The sequence below is a fragment of the Clavelina lepadiformis genome, chromosome 4, assembly GCF_947623445.1.
Source record: "Clavelina lepadiformis chromosome 4, kaClaLepa1.1, whole genome shotgun sequence".
Taxonomy (NCBI): domain Eukaryota; kingdom Metazoa; phylum Chordata; class Ascidiacea; order Aplousobranchia; family Clavelinidae; genus Clavelina; species Clavelina lepadiformis.
In genome coordinates, this window is record NC_135243.1 from 1,617,653 (window position 1) to 1,634,726 (window position 17,074).

Here is a 17,074-nt window from a genome sequence, read left to right on the forward strand (position 1 = left end):
GCAATAAAATAATTTGGTACTATAGTACTGCTGTACTGCTCACCTCTGAGAACTGTACTAAGTCTTGCTCAATAACCGATGTTTGATTGGTGGGGAATCATCTCTGAGGTCGTGTAAAAACTATCTTCTAATACCATATTAGCAAAGAGAAATGAGTGAAATTATTACACTGCATGTTAATGCAGTAGACTTCGCTTATTATGACTCTCTTTGGACCAAACCATTTTGGTCACAATATCGGAATAGTCATAATAACCACAGCTGCAAGCCTGATACAGCACCACACACTAAGCAGTATCGACACAATCGGAAACAAATTGACTAAACTTTCTAAAATCTCATACATTTTTTACATGATGCGAAAGAAAACTCACATGGCACAATCATTCCTGTCACATTGCATAATTGACAAAGAAACATTGGAGGAATAAAATTGAAAAAGTGGTCGTAATACTCAAACACAGGTCATAGTAAACAGAGACATTTGTATGGCAAAATTTGGGACTATATCATCATGGTCATATAAAGCGGGTGGTCATATTAAAGCCGACTTTATTGCATATAAATGTGTAGCACACCATATGGTGGCTATCATTTTTTTACATGAGTTGGTAGGGGTGGCCAGTGTAAAATAACATAAGTGTTAGCCTAAACCATATTTCAGCTATATTAATTTCTGTTGGCGGAGAAACTAAACAGAAACAGGTTTTGCTTGCTTTCGTAGTAGTGCTGTAATTGCTTTTGTAATAAGGAGAGGAGTACTGAATCAGTTTATGAGTATCAAGACCAAATTTTTGAAAAAACAATCGAAACATTGCGACCAAACCATGTATTATAGTATTATACAGATGACTGTAACAGTGCTTATGCTCCAAATTAGTTTATTCTAATTTTCTGCTAGTATGTTTAGTTGTGATTTTCAGTGTCAAAATACTTGTATATAGCAAAATGGCAATATAAATGATTTCCTGCTGTGACACAAAAACTTGTAAAATAGTATTTAATTTGCAATGCTTTTTCGCTATTTTATATTTAAAGAAATTTATATTCGTAGAATGACAACTCATTCGCAAAACAGCCACTGAAGTATTCCTCCACAAGCTGCACTCAACCTCGGAGACATGCGCAACAAACACAAGGTCTATAGTAATGAGCAAGCATACCACGAACATCACATGCATTTGTGTGACGTGAAGACCACCTTGTGCTGCTAGAAAAATGGGCATCCAGGCCGGATAGCGACTGTCAAAACAGCGACTGTCATAATGGCGACTTCATAATAGCGACGTAATCAAGTGAGCGACATTCCAAACAGCGATTGTATAAATGCCGACCGCATTAAAACAGCGACTGTTATGATAGCGACTTAACTAGGCTTACCATATTTTTTTGATTGAAAAGCGGGACGCTTCAGAACAACAAGCCTTATCAGATAAATGTTGTTTACATTTTACTAGAAGTATGAGACTATTTTGGATTCCTATCGTCAGGGACAACTGAAGTGGACTCAAATGTGGACTGAAATCAAATCACTGAAACTTGGACTCGCTCCAAGAAGTGTACAGATCGACTTTGAACTAGCTTCCAAAGCTGCGCTCATTGAAGCATTTCCTCAAACGCACATCTACGGCTGTTACTTTCACTTGGGACAATCGCTCTGGAGAAAGATTCAGGAAAACGGACTGCAACGGTTATATGTGCAAGACGACAATATTCGGATGGCACTGAAAATGCTCCTTGCTCTTGCCTTTCTACCAGTGGATGAAGTGAGCGATGCCTTTGATGAATTGGTGGCAGACTACCCAGCAGAAGTAATACCTCTCGTAAATTACTTCGAAGACAACTACGTGGGCCGAAGAAACAGACGGGGAGACAGACGACAGCCATTGTTTCCCGTACATATGTGGAGTGTGAGAGCCAGACAAGATGCGGGACTGCCACGAACCAACAACCAGCTAGAGAGTTGGCACAATGCGTTTCAGGGATCAACGGAAACTCATCATCCTTCCATCTTTCGATTCATCGAAGCTTTAAGACGGGAGGTAGCCCTTCAACGGGCAAACCGAACCCAACTACTACAAGGCAGAGACCTGACTCAGCGAATGAAAAGATACGTGACAATGAACACACGAATCACTGTTGTACAGCAAAATCGAGGCCAGTATGATCTGCGGCAGTTCCTTCGAGCCCTTGCTCGCAATTTAGAAATAAACGTGGCTTGATTTTTATTGCAAGACTTTTGGTTGTTTTAAAGTCCCTTTTGGTTTCAATCTTTTTCTAGACCCTGAATTTTATTGCAAGGCTTGACGACTTTCTGTTGTTTGGCTTGACTAACCTATTTCTTTTTAAATCATGTGACTTCTATGGATAGTCCAAATAAAATGTTGTTTTAAAGTCCCTTTTGGTTTCAATCTTTCACTACGCAGTGTTTGCCTGTTTGTGCGTGCATACGTGTGTAGAGAGGTGTGGGGGATGGAAGGTATGTGTGGAGGGGGTAAAAGAGTGCGTGTGCGCGTAAGCCTTGGATTTAATAAAAGTGAGGTCGCTGTTTTTGATGAATCGCTGTCGTGTAGTCGCTCTATTGACAGTCGCTATTTGGAACCCGAGCCGAAAAATGCTATCAAACTGCAACAGACCTGAGTGAACTTTATGTCAAACCAAAACTGATGAAAATCAATGAAAAGCCTTGTTTAAGTACCGGCTTATACCACCAGTTACAATTCTGAAACTGATCAATAGCCAACCACTGACTCTTTCTCCAGTAACAACTACAGAGTGATCACATGATTTGGCAATGGACATTGTTTATATTACTGTAACAATATTAATCATTATCCCTTAAAACAGAGTAAACATTGTATACTGTGCAGCATTTGCCACAATGAGACACTGACAAAAGAAACATTTCATACAACTTATATATGTATATATATTGTCAGTGCTGGTCTTAGGCCATTGCCAGTGATTTAACCAACTTGGGCTCCATGCTGCTTAGTACCAAAACAAAAATAGCATTTCTTTGCGCAAATCACAGTGCTCTCAATTTGTTCTCGAAATGTTATTATCAATGTTATTATTTAACTTTTTCTCAAAAGAGAATGTGAACTTGGTGAAAACATATCACAAAGCAAAGATTTGATGAGAGCTGATTTGCAAAGAGTTTATATTTGGTTAACGTTGACATGAATATTATTCCAATAATTTATTTAAATTGGCAAAATGCCCACCATCCATTCTTGAATTGGGTTCGTGCCAGGTATGGCTTTTCCTGTATAATCTACAGCACAAAAATAAAAATTTATGGACTGGTTGTGTTGAATGACGTGGAAATCACAATGCACAAATTACAGTTAATGCCACGGCACTTACAAACAATGTGCGAAAATAAATGTACCCAATATTTCTTTATTACACCCAAATAGATATGTGTAAATCTATTCATTCAATTAATGTACAAAATGTTGTATCAGTGTTTGTGGAGCAATTGTAATACAGTTAAAGCTCATTAACTTGACTTCATTTGAATGGAGATTCAAACAATTTAAAGCAACTTAACCTAATAAAATGCATGTAAACTATTAATAGTGACTTTTGTGTTCTTTTTGTTTCCCAGAGCATAGTTGGCACTAATTATCTCAACATTAGTGAAAAAGTTGTTATTAATAAGAAATAAACATAAACACCATAGTGATTTATTTATTTGATTTAGTAATGGGTTATTACAAGCTAGAAATTTCAGCTGTTCATCTAAAGTTGTCTAACTCAATGCTTTTTCAACTCAAAGATATGATTTTAACTTTAACGTATACCATTTAAGAACTTCAGCTGAAGGTTATCCTCAATATATGCAACAACAAATGGTAACAAGTGTTATGTGAACAATTTAAGAAACTAAACTAAGTGAGACAAAAGCAGTTCTAGAGCTCCACAAGGCTAGTGCACTAAGCCAAGCATATCAGACTTAAACAGATATAGTAGTAGCACAGCAACAAACATGGGTGATATATCTAATGACATCATCATGCTATATAATACTTCTACAACAACAAATTTCACTTTTATCACATCTAATTTACAAAAAAGAGTCATTGTAAAAGATGGTAAATGAATGCAACTATTATACCCCAGTCATGTGTTTATGATTATTTGAGGCCAATTTTAGTTTACTCATGTAATTTGATTGGTTGCTTTCTTTCAATTGTATAGAGTAGTTTTACTTAAGTACAGAGTAGTTTTACTTAAGTAAATTTCTTTTACTTTGGCTACTTAAGTAGTTTTGTTCATGGGCAATAGTGAAAAGCATAGCAATTGCACTCTTGAGATTTTTGAAGACTATGTTTGCTGCACCCGAACTTTTCACATTTACATCCCGAAAAAGAGCCCACAGGCATTGCATTTTGCTATCCAGACAATGTCCAGCAAAATGTACCATTTTACAGCAGGTAAACACAACTTTAGATGTCCTGCACCCTGGAGATCTCATCCAATAATTCCATGCTTTCCAGTCTGGTTCATGGGTGCTTATACTTAAGTATGATAGTTTTTATATCAAAGTAACATACCTGAGTAAGTTTACCGAAAGCTGAAGTAGTAAATGTTTTAGTTCAAAAAAATAATTTGCAGTAATTTTCATTTGCAATCACATCTGCACAAACTATACAGTCTATAATTTGAATTTCAAGTAACAATGCTCTGACAAAGAACAAAACTATGTCTGAAACTAATTAGCTTCATAAGACTATGTATTTTCCTGCAGTTGTATTGCTTTTAGTACGATCTTGGTACTTTGTCCTTTCACAACCTCATATTTTACATTGATAACCATCAGTACTGGTACTCTTTAAACTAGTTTAATCGGCTCAAAAGCTGAGTGGTTCGAGCATTGGCCAAGTAATACATGTGGCTGTAATACAGCACATGATACTGTAATACAGCACATGATACAGTAATACATGTACAGGTTCCGTGTTCAACATCCAGTGGCGCCTGAACATTGTGATGCAAGGACAAGGCATTAACAACACTTGCTCCTGTTCAGTGGCCCTGGTGGACAGTTCTAAATTCGAACAATGCTATAAAAATATCAAACTAAAAAATGTAGGCCTACGTGACAACCGCAACTTACACAAAGGCTACCTCAGTAAGCTGGGCTCAAGCGATGAAGAATCATAGAGTAGTTTTGAACAATAATACTTGCAGTAAAGAAAATGTTTTCAGAGTAATAATACTTTTACTTAAGTAACTGATGTGGTTACTTTGACCACCACTGCCAGACTGTGTAATAATGTTCAAGTTATCTAACCTTAAGTAACAGCATATAAAGATGTGTTCTACCAACATATGGGATTATTTCTGGAAACCAAATGAGTATTCTATTGTAATCATCTGTATGTATTATCAAGTATTATACCAAGTAGGCTATTTGTCAAGAACTTATAGCCTATCTGGTTTTACCTGCTGCCAGGTTCTTCATCGATTTCACCGTATGCATGAACGTGGCTTAATCTCCAGCAACTACCGGTAGCTATGTATCTCTCCAAACCACAAAATATAATCTCATACATCAGCATATAAACATGAAATATAATAACTTACGTCAAATATAAGTGGAATAGTTTGCTGGCTAGACTCTGATGAATGCTTGGTGGTAGCCTATGCAGTTTTGAATTGCAATTTTGTACCACCTTGCAACGGTTGCTAATATAATGGCGGAAAACTGAAATGGTCTGTTGGCAAAGGTGCCATTTTGTTTGTAATCTTTACAAATTTTCGGTCTGAATACTAGCAAGTAGACGGCCAAAGTACATTTCTAGCACAAACAATGCGTCTGCGTAAATGGTGAAGGTGAAGGCAATCTTAAATTAATCTCTTTTGTTAAGAATTTTAATGTACCAACCAACCAGGGCTCTCACAAATGAAAACCAGAAAATCCCTAAAGCTATGCCAAAAAATCCCTAGATGGCATAAAAAATCCCTAAACCATAATTAGCGCGTTATACTATTATGTTATCACTAGGGCGATTCTTTTTTGACCTAAAAATTGAAAATTTTGACAAAATTTTACATTAAAAACCTTTTTTTGACAAAATTTGACGTATGAAGAACTGCAGTAGTTAAATTACGCATTATTGTACAAAACGTTAAAATTTATTGTAGTAAAGAAGGTCAAAATTCTGAACACAGACCTAGCGTATTCTGAAAAGGGAAATGAGTTAATTAGAAATCACTACCAAACAAACTGCAACTAAAACACAACAAAAACTGTTCAATACATTTGTCTAAAAACTCTAAACTAAAGATACATAATGTATCTAAAGCAAAACCGAAGCAAGAGTTGATTCACAATAAGTAGACAATGGGCTATTTACAACAGTATAAAGTAGGCTACAAGGTTTACAATGTAAAATGACAAGTTCACCTACAGTGCAACCTCTACAACACCACGACAATGCAGTTTTTAAACAACTTTGACTTGGAAAAAAATTTTGACTTTTTAAACAACTTTGATAATTTTTGACCGAACGCTGTTAATTAGAAAAATATTTGACTTTTTTTGACAAGTCAAAATATAATCGCCCTACTGATCACATTAGCTCAAAGATGGCTAGTAGGGATACATATATATATACAAATGACAAACAAATTAACCTTGTTTACATGCTAAAAGCGAAATCTTAATAAGTACTTTATACCTATCAACAACTTCAAAAATCCCCAAAAAATCCCTAGATCATCAAAATCCCTAGACTTGTCCCTAAAAGGGGCTAAAACTTCCAAATTGGAACTAAATCCCTAAACCTGAGAGCGCTGCAACCAACTGCAAAATAAACTTGGCAGAATTCTCATATCTTGGGGAATCCCCATTTTCAAAACTTTTGTGAAACTGGACTCTTCATGTAACGCAAAAAAAATTTACTTTATATCAGGTTCATTTATAAAAAGCAAAAGGGAATATAGAAAGTGTATTTTTAAAAATGTCCACCTTTATTCAAAATTCTAACTTCGTTCCTGTGTATACCTGCATGCAATGAACATCAACTAACCTGAAGGCAATTGACTTTCCATAAGAAATGTGCTTGTTGTTTGGATGTCTGTTGTTGACACCTGATCTCCAACATGGCAGTCTAAAAGACAGATGAATTAAAAAATGTTATGGTAATATAATAACTGTAGGGCCATTTTTATATGACCTTAAAAATCTATAATAAGACTTTATTTTTTGGAAAATATGACTTTATATGACCTTATGTGAAAATCGTGTATTTTTACATGCGAACAACGTCACTCACGGAACTAAAGAGTAAAACATACGCAACATAACAGTAATACACATCCATTTCTATTTTAAACTACTGTTGTAGTACAGTCTCATGTAGTGTGGAATGTTAGAGTCTTTGAAGTTACGATTTGGACGTAAAAATGACTTTAGTAATGAAAATGAGCGCTCCACAGATGCTGATGTGGGTTTACACTTCTGCAGTTTTGCATAAAGCGCTGGTGAAATGTCTTGTAGCTCCATAATTTGTTTCACATCGTTTTTGTCCAATCGCTTCTTAATGTAATTTTTGAGCTCAAGCGGATCTTTTCCAAAATCAAGGGCATTTAGATCAGCATGGGCCTCTTTGATGGTGTACGTACAACTTTCCATTTTGAGTATTAAGTTTGAAATATTGTTGTAGTGGAGGCATATTTCTGTTAACTGACTAGTCAACTTTGGATCGTTGACTGAATTTTTGACGCTCTTTACAATAACTCCTTCACCTTCCCATGCATTGACTATTTCTATTGACTATTAGGGGAGATTGTGAAGTCCTTAAATTCATTTACAATCGCTTTGACTTTCGCTGCATTTGATTCTTTCACTTTTGGCATGCTGAACCAGATATTCTCTCTATGTCTAAGTCTCTGTACATATTTAACTGTTATATTCTTCAGTTTGCTACTAGTTGTACTGTATTTGTATATAACTAGACCAAGGTTCAGCTTTTTAGCTTGCCTACCCACTGACTGAACTTCACATGACGTCCCACTTCAATGCACAGAAGTAGAACAGATTGTGTTGCAACACAATGCAATGTGTGAGTGTGACCTCATAATGCAATTTGTGACATCATAAAATATAGGTCTGTGACTGTAAGTGTTACGTTCAATCAGAAATTGCCTTACTTTCTTAGTGCTTCACCGCTTAAATTGGTACTTTTCATTTAAAGTATACAACGATATGACTTTATAACTCAAAAATATGACTATATAACTTAAAAAGCTGATTTATGACCTAACCAGGAAAATATGACTTTATATGACTTCATAACTTTTTTAATATACCTCATAGGGATGCGATTTTTGCGTTAAAGTTGATTTCACGACTTACTGATGCATAGTAAAAAATATGACTTTAATGACTTTAAATGGCCTTTAAAAAAATGCAAAAAATGAAAATAAAAAAAATGACTTTAAATTATTAATAACAGAACAAGTTTGCTGTGGTGAATAACAGCAAACAGAAAAGAATTACAGCAACAAAACATCGTCCTTTGTAGAGTTGGACAAAACATCAAGAATCAACCAATGTGTTTTAGAAATTCATAAATTAATGAACATGGATCATCTACTTTTAAAGCAGATGTGTTATTGCTGAGCAACAAGGCATTATCATCGAATATTTAAGATGACCAGATTAGTAAAGTAGACATACCTCGGAGCATATCTATCAACAAGCCAGAAATGAATCGTCGAACGACTGACCACTTCTCATCATCAAAAGCCTCGTTTGTAACAAAGCTAAGAAATTCATACAGGGACATTTGACTAATGATGTATCTAGCCGTGAAACACTCCTGGAACATTTGATGTGAGAAGAAGTACTTCTGGTCGCCATCAAACACACGTTGTGAGAATCCAACATAAGCATGAAGTGCCACTATGATATCCTGGACATCATCGGATGAAAGACCTTCTTGTTGCATTTCGGTTGGTGTAATGACAACCGTTGACTTTTTAGTTGCATTGTAAGCCAACCTGCTAATCTGCAGCACAATAAAAATATGTTATCATGAAAATCTTAAACAAGCTTTGAATGACCAGTTTTAATCTGAAAACCTGCAGTATGAGACCAGCAATATCACGAGGCTTTGTGTTATCACTACGTCTCAGTCCCTCCAAAACGGTAGCAAAGACACGAGTGGTTGTTGTGATTTCTCCAACATCTTTTAAAGGATTTAGAGAAGCTGCGATGACTAACTGAAGCAACAATGGATTGTAACACAGTGAAAACACAACAGGAGCGTTTTGAGAAAGTTGAAACCACAAACTTTTAGCACGTGTACCAGTGTAAGCGTAAAATAGTGTTTTCATGTTATCATAAGACAAATCACGAATAAAAATGGTACGGTTTGGTTGCAAGGTGTGAGAAAGATTAAGCATGCTATGAGGTCGTGAAGTAATTATGATTTTAACATCAGGAAGATAATGTTTATTAAAAATGTTTGCAATGATATTTTGCACAGATTGCTTAGCGTAATAAGATAGTTTAGCAACTTCCTCCTCAAAGGCCCAATTGGCCTGGTCAAGCCCGTCGAATATAATTAGACACTGGCTTTGATTGATTTTAACCCACTCAAATGAATGTTTACAGGTTTCATCATCTAAGTTAATATAATTATTGTCAATTAGCATCTCGCGCAAAGTGAGCTCTCTTCTACCAGGTAAATCTGAAAACTTGACGTGAAAGGTAGTGAACTCCTCAGTTTTCGCAAGACGCTTGGACAGGGTCGATTTCCCTGCACCGGGGTTCCCGATCACACCGGTGTAGCGTTTGTCTGACCTCACCATGCTATCGAAGTCAATACTTCTTTCATGTGATATACCCTTTAAGTCATCAGTAGATGGGATATATGTTTCTTGCTTAGGAACTGCTCCTCCTTGATAAAACGTCACTTCGGCAAGATTAGGATGCACCACAGGAAAGTTTTCTGATACTTTGATGCCAGCTTGGGGCCGAAGGTCAGCTTCTCTATGTTTCTTTTGCTCTTGCCTGACTTTTTCAATGGCTTCTTGTTCTTTCATCCTCGAAGGATCTGATAAATAACACAATAAAAGAATTTCAATCATGAATCATCATGATCACATGATTATCACAATCATGAACAATCGACATAAGCAGTCAACCAACTTCGAGAAAACTGGTGGTTTAAAAAGTTTTTACAAGCAAAAAAAATTATTACCAAATCATGGAATGTATTACTGATCCCACCTGCTATTTGTCCAGAAATGTCGCCACCAATATTAAGTATTCCCTGAAAATTTGAAAGATTGGCATCTTCCAAGTGGATGCTCTTCTTATTGGTTGACTGATCTACAAATCACTTCAAATGGTTATACAATTACTCAATTACACAATTTCTCACTTATCATAAGAGTAGCTATTGTATGAAGTTTCATTCAGCAACTCAAATCTGAGTAATTATAAGGCACCTGGCTGAGTATCAAGTACTCAAATTTGATGTCACAATGTAACTAAGAGTATCAGTTATCCTTGCTACTATGCAGTGGGAGTTTAATTTTTTAAAAGGAAGAGCAAGCTAACATTGTGTAACGCTGGGAAACACTTGGCTTACGAGTTACTTTTTGCCACTACTGTGTTTCGTATATCTGGCTTATGCAGACTTAACTGAAGCCACACATGTTGTTTGCAAAGACCTGCACTGGCACAGGAGCATGACTTTTTCTCGCATAGAATACTATGCTACTACTAGTCTACAGGCTATACTGCTGAGAATGCATGCCTGAAAGACAATATACAAAACTGTTCCGCCAGATCAAGATTTTCTGCAAAGTCCGGTGTATCCGGCAAATTCAACAGTTTGTGACAGGCTGCAATATGCAGTTCTTTTTTGTTCCAAGTTGAAGAAATTTTATTTCAATAAGAATAAACATTCCTAAAGAAACATTAACGAAAAAGAAACATTCTTGTATAGTAAAACTGTTTCTGAAATACCAGGTTGAGGCTTGACAGCGAGTGCAACCTGACATTGCAGAGATACTAATGGCAAGTCATCTCATTACGACTTGCATCTTATACAAACCACTCCATAGTATAAAGAGCTTGATCTCCCTGAACAGTGACACCAAGTAATGGCCTCATAATCTTATACGCAGGATAATTTATGGTCATTGTGTCGAATGTCCACATAGAAACGTTGTAACTATGGTAAAGCTATATCAAATTTCTTAATCACAAATATTTCAGTTTGACTCAACTTTGTGCATTTTTTTTTAGTGAAGAGAGCATAAGTGTCATTGCCATTGTCATTGGTTTAGTTGCACAATGACCACTGTCTGAACTATTGTAAATGACGCCTATGGAGGAGACGTGATGATGTAGTGTGACATCACATGCCACGCCCACTTATTTCATCATTCCACACGGAATAACAAGAAACAACGACGTATTTAAAAGGGAGTTGGGGTATACAGTGAAATACATTGCTAATAACTCAACTGCTAGTATGCAACATTACTGTGACAGTGGATTACAGAAATGATTTGTTTGACGGAACACTTCGAAGCTCGTGCAACACAATTTGAGAAACACTGCTCAAGCAGTATATCGCGCAACAACCATATTTAATTGGAGCGTAGCCAAATGGAAGGAATGTGAAAGAAATCTTTTGACGAAATAAAAGCCCCAGGAAGGCCACTCATCAGCACAATTCTGCTTTCACTGGCAATGTTGAACAAAAATACACAAAAATTCCTCAAAAACCACCCCAAACTATCTACTTTCGACCTAATTATAATGCCACCAAGTCCACATTTGGGTTAATAGAAACAATTTTACTTGAGTGAGTAAGTTTTTTGAGACTTGATTTTCGGCAAAAATTAATTAAAATAGCTGAGTAGTTCAACATAAACGGGCAGTATGCCAAAGTTTGAAAATCAATGCAAACAATTACATAATGTTCCATACAGTTTACCTGTGGCAACGTTTTGCGACGTCGTTGATACATTTGAAGGACCTGCTTGGTCAGCGCAAACATCACTTGTGGTCTCCAGCATTTCTTTAGTCTTCCGCTTAACACACAAAAAAACTTCATCTACATCCCCAATTTTGCTTTATGAAATATGATTTAGTGGAAAATACGAATAACTAAGAACAAAATATGATAGTTAGATTTGGGTTTGCTTAAAAAAAATGGGTGGCATTCCAGTCTCAAAAACACCTGATCTGATATGAGATACATAGTTTGAGATACGATGAGATCACGATCTGACATGAGATTCATTGTTTCACGTGTGGCGAGTGGGCCATTACTGGACATTACTATTGGGCATTACTCTCTCTGTAAAAAGGTCACTTTCTCTTTTAGCTCGCTAGCTATGTGTCTTCCTTATTAGCTAGAACAGGGGTCGGCAAACTACGGCCCGCGGACCGCATGCGGTCCGCCGGCACTTGCAGAAACTCCTACTCATCACTTATTGTTTTAATTAAACAGGTTACATGACAAAATATTATTACCTTTACGAGTGTGTTTTTCTCTTCACTTTCAGTGCGTAAACACACACACGTCAGTCGCGCATGTATTGCAACATGCTTTCAGCAACTAGCCGTACACTTCTCACGCATTGTTTGATTCAATCGTTTGATCATAAAATACAAATACGGTAGCGGCTACCGTAGGCCTTTGTGATGAAGATTTCGTAGCTTTAAACGTAACTGAGTGTGAAATGCAAAAATTGTGTTTAATATGAATATGCGTTTATTTACAAACCGGGTAATAATTTTCCTACTTTGTAATGAGAGTGTGCGGCCCGCCGGCTGCAACATTTTTTCTAATGCGGCCCTCAGTACAAAAAGTTTGCCCACCCCTGAGCTAGAACATTGAGTTCTAAAGTTTAAGTGAACTTCTGGGCCTTTGTTAGTTCTACGCAATATGCGGCCATGTTTAGCAAAATTTGTTCACTTTCTAATAACACACCCGCAATGTAGCATTTGGTGTGTGACGCCAAAATGCGTGTTGTCTCCCTTCTCTTTCTCTTCGACAATTTTTCTCTCTTTTAAGCTCCTCGGCACAGGTCGTGCGAACTGTGCAAAGGTATTGACTTAAAAAGTGAGAACCTGAGTACTTTAATAAATATTGTAACTATATTTTCAACTAGGTATTTAAGTTTCAAAATTTTTATGTACGTTATGTTTCAAGAGTTTAACCAAATATCGTAATTGTTTGTAAGATGTTATTGTCCTATCATATGTTGGAAGAGTTCAATGGAATTGCATTATTTATGTAGTGTATTGTTTTGCAAAAGATCTGTATGTTTTAATACGTTTTAGCGCATAAATACTCTACTTTGACAGGATAGTTACATTCGTATTTTATACAAGATGCCTTTGCATAAGAGATGTACCGATGCCAGGTTTTACCGATGTATGGTGCTTCTCAACATCGGCCAATGTTTGTGACCTTTTACAAAAGCAACATTTACTGCGACGTGGTATTTTACTTGCACGCTGTGTCATGTAATATACGAATTTTAGGGTTTTCCAAACCTTCACAACTAACTTGCCACTTTTGCAGTTGTAAACCCGTATTTATACGCACGCCCGCAGCGTTTTTGTGAAGATGTTTTTGGAGGCCGAAACTACCTATACTCAAATTCTTCAAATCTCTCAAAATTTAAATTTCTGCAACTACAGCAGAAAATTAACTGTTACCGATTTATTTTCAATAGGCTGTGTTCTTCTAAAGTTTCTTAACGATCACTAGGGCCCGCCAAAGTCAATAAAGTCAGAAAATTTTAAGGACCTCGTCTGACCATGAATCAAAGAATAAATTTGTTTTCAGCACCAAAAGGGGGGGGGGGGGGTTTAAGAAGTTTATAGGTCAAAATAAAGTCAAAATTTGTCAAATTATAGCTTTTGACAAAGTTTTTGTGTTTCTCGAGAGTAATTTTTGTAAAAATCCTCGAGGAAGCATTGTAAATCAGGAACTGCGACACAATTAAACCATATTAACCTGTGATAAATATATCAATTAATGTAATATAAAATTGTGTAAGACATAGAATTCTTGTCTATCGAATCAGCGAAGCATAACACTGCGTGACGTAATCGATTGCTTCTCTGTTACTGTGCGTGCATTACGAGTCATCACTTAACAGTCGTATGTTCAACGCCGCAACATGTCTTTATGCTGTTGCTGTCACAATGTTCTATCTTGATTTATTCGTTCAATGAAACTTCAATATAATCAGAATATATAGTTGTCGAGGTGTACAATTAATTCTAAGATTAAGAAAAGCAGACAACGACCTGAGACTCATTTATCATCGAAGACAACAATTCAACAGACAAAATTGTAATTGAAGTGGTCGTCCTTACAGGATAAGGAACAACAAACAATCATTTCATTACAAACCCATAAAAGCAGGAAATAAGTCACAATGGCCACTTGGATCAGCAGTAACTTTTATCGTAAATTGTCCATTGTTTATTCATTGTTACGTATTTGAATCATCCTCATGCCGCATGAAGGGGGTTACATTACTTCTTCCCTGTATAATTTGCTGTTTATTAGAATTTACCATGTGGAGAAAATCGAGGCAAAGTGCCCTTTTCACAAGGACAAAATAACACAAGCTACCTAAATCTATCGCCAAAAACACGACGCACTTTTTATAATCCATAAAACACCTTGACTTTTCGACAAAATATTACGTTTGGGTCTGAAATCGACAAAATAATATGTTTGGGTAACTGGAGGAAGAACTCTGGCCTCTCTACAAATAAGCAATTTCGTTAGGTCAAAATAAAGTCAAAATTTGATAAAAATAAAGTCAAAAAACATTTTTTTTAGGTCAAAATAAAACTGGCCCTAACGATCACCTAAGCAACACTATAAGCTAATAACATGTGTTTATACTGACAGCTACCATTAGTTTGTTATGTGTACACTTATTCAATAAATGCATGTGTGTCTCGCATATACCGGCGTATAAGCTCCTTTTTTTGCAAAAATATAGGGTCAAAAATGAGAGGGGGCATATACGCTGAACCAAAAATCTGGTAAAACATTTATGTCTAACTTCATTTATATCATTTATTTATGCTTATAAATGTCAACCGAATTCTGTTCATGCAATAAATAGGCCACACATGATCATCTTTAAACTATAAATTAAAGAATTTTACAGGCGAAGTATTTGTAGCATTCGTAGCCTACTTTTATGTTAGGTTTTATTACGTTGTGAATACTGATGAAAGTTATTGCAACTACACCATTTGATATCAACGTCTTTATACGAAAAGAATAAGATGAATGCTATGGTTTATCATTGACGCTTTAAAGTATCTCACTTGGTTGATTTGTCGACCATGTTTCAAAAAGATCGCTTTAATATAAACAATGCCTCGGCGGAAATGCGTGTCTTCAAAAGCGAAGTAAGAAATAAGGCCGTTTGCGATAAACACACATTTTCAATACGGTTATCTACTTAAGCATCACTTTTACTTGTTGTAAATTTTTTGCCAAGTCCCAAGTGTTCAGGGGCTGGCGCCACTTGGCTCCTCAGAAAGTCAGTAAACTTTCCTCGCAAGAAATGTATAACAGAAATGTCGAGATCGTCGAAAGATCTCGCAATCCAGGAAGTCGGCAACAAATTGAAAGCTGAATAAAAATGCATTCATCAAAGTTGAATGTTTAGCTATCAACATTTGCAAGATGTAAAATCTGCCCATCTTGTGCGCTCATGGAAAGTTATCAATCACTCTCCCGAAACAATCGAGGTGAGCGCGTTATCGTTGCTTTAAACAGCCAGGCCCAAAAAGATGACAATAACACGCTTTAACGTAACAAACCAAGACGACATAAAGTTGTCACGCCACAGTCACCCCATGCAAAAATAAGTCAGCACCTAAGCTGTCATACAAATGGTCTTGAATAGGCCTAACAAAATCATATATAGTACACATTGTCCTTATATGTGTAGCACCTTTGGGGTTTTTTGGGTCTGACTAGAGCTCTGCTTTCCACGTCGTTTCCTGTTCTTTCTTCCCATCACTTTTCTCTTCAAAGTCTTTGACAAATAATGAATAAGTGCACAAACAAGATTTAAAACCACAGCACAGTTAAACAATATTGTCTGCTACCTATATCTACAATAAACAACACATATTCCACAACATTAACTATTAAATTATATAATATTAGTAAATCATGGTTCAACGTCCTAATTAGGCACACTTTTTTGGAAACTTTCCAATTACACGTTTGCTTGTGCATCAACTTGCAATAAATCATGCTTGGGTGAAAGGCGGTATCTACCTACACGTGTAAATAATACTACTTTTAAATAACAGCAACTACAGTCGAATCCGCTTAATTCGGACACTTTGGTTCCGCTCACTTTTGGCCGAATTAAGCGGAGAAACGGCTTTGTCCGAATTAAGCGGAAAATCAATTGTTCGTTTCATGGTCATTCAAAGGCAAAAAACGCATTTAAAATACTGTAGTGTTGCGTAATAAATGAATTGCAGCTGCGCTATACTGCAGTAACTGGCACTGATCGCATAAAACGTCTTCGTTTACTTTAGTGAGCAATTTCACTTTTGGTGCTAAACTTTTCTGTACAATTTTGTCCTAAAAGATGGACGCAATTGTACCGAAGGAAAAGCGACTATGAAGCTGGCATGGCCTTATATGAGTTCATTGTCGATTGTTACTGCATGAATCGTCATTGTTTCACCATAATCACTCATAATGCAATTGAATCTTGTCTTAAAACGAACGAAGTATTGTTTATTGTATCATAACCTAACGATGGAATTGTGAATCTGTGTCCGAATTAAGCGGAGAATTGTCCGAATTAACAGGAGTTTTTTACGTTCAATTTATACTTTTGTTCCGTTCCCGAGCATTTTGGCCGAATAAAGCGGTTGTCCGGGTTATCCGGTGTCCGAATTAAGCGGATTTGACTGTACTTTTCGTATAATTAGTAGGGCAACCAAAAGTCAATATGGTCAATTTTTTACCTGCTCAGAATGCTATGAAACAAGCACAAAACAAATTTCAGCTTTGTA

General features: G+C 36.3%; 2 protein-coding genes across 2 annotated transcripts; one reads left to right on the plus strand and one right to left on the minus strand.

The window, feature by feature from the left end:
• The first annotated feature begins 1,511 nt into the window (after nt 1–1,511).
• On the plus strand, nt 1,512–2,222 carry LOC143451766 (uncharacterized). Its single transcript, XM_076952493.1, has one exon. The coding sequence runs from the start codon at nt 1,512–1,514 to the stop codon at nt 2,220–2,222; it is 711 nt and encodes a 236-aa protein (XP_076808608.1).
• Nucleotides 2,223–6,001: 3,779 nt separating this feature from the next.
• On the minus strand, nt 6,002–16,146 carry LOC143451772 (NACHT, LRR and PYD domains-containing protein 3-like). The gene is made up of 7 exons (XM_076952499.1): nt 15,988–16,146; nt 11,976–12,072; nt 10,253–10,354; nt 9,100–10,076; nt 8,696–9,026; nt 7,044–7,124; nt 6,002–6,033 (listed from the first exon to the last, which is right to left on the minus strand). Exons 1-7 carry the CDS (start codon nt 16,051–16,053, stop codon nt 6,002–6,004), a joined length of 1,686 nt encoding a protein of 561 aa, XP_076808614.1. The 5' UTR covers nt 16,054–16,146.
• Between the last annotated feature and the right edge of the window lie 928 nt (nt 16,147–17,074).

Excerpts from the sequence above, each read along its gene's own strand:
- LOC143451766 (XM_076952493.1), top strand. The coding sequence starts at position 1,512 with ATGTGGACTGAAATCAAATCACTGAAACTTGGACTCGCTCCAAGAAGT.
- LOC143451772 (XM_076952499.1), bottom strand. The coding sequence starts at position 16,053 with ATGGGAAGAAAGAACAGGAAACGACGTGGAAAGCAGAGCTCTAGTCAG. Across the intron at positions 7,125-8,695 it reads GTTGATAGATATGCTCCGAG|ACTGCCATGTTGGAGATCAG; the intron begins GTATGTCTACTT and ends TCTGTCTTTTAG. Across the intron at positions 6,034-7,043 it reads GGAAAGTCAATTGCCTTCAG|GTCAAAAAAGAATCGCCCTA; the intron begins GTTAGTTGATGT and ends TTCAATTTTTAG.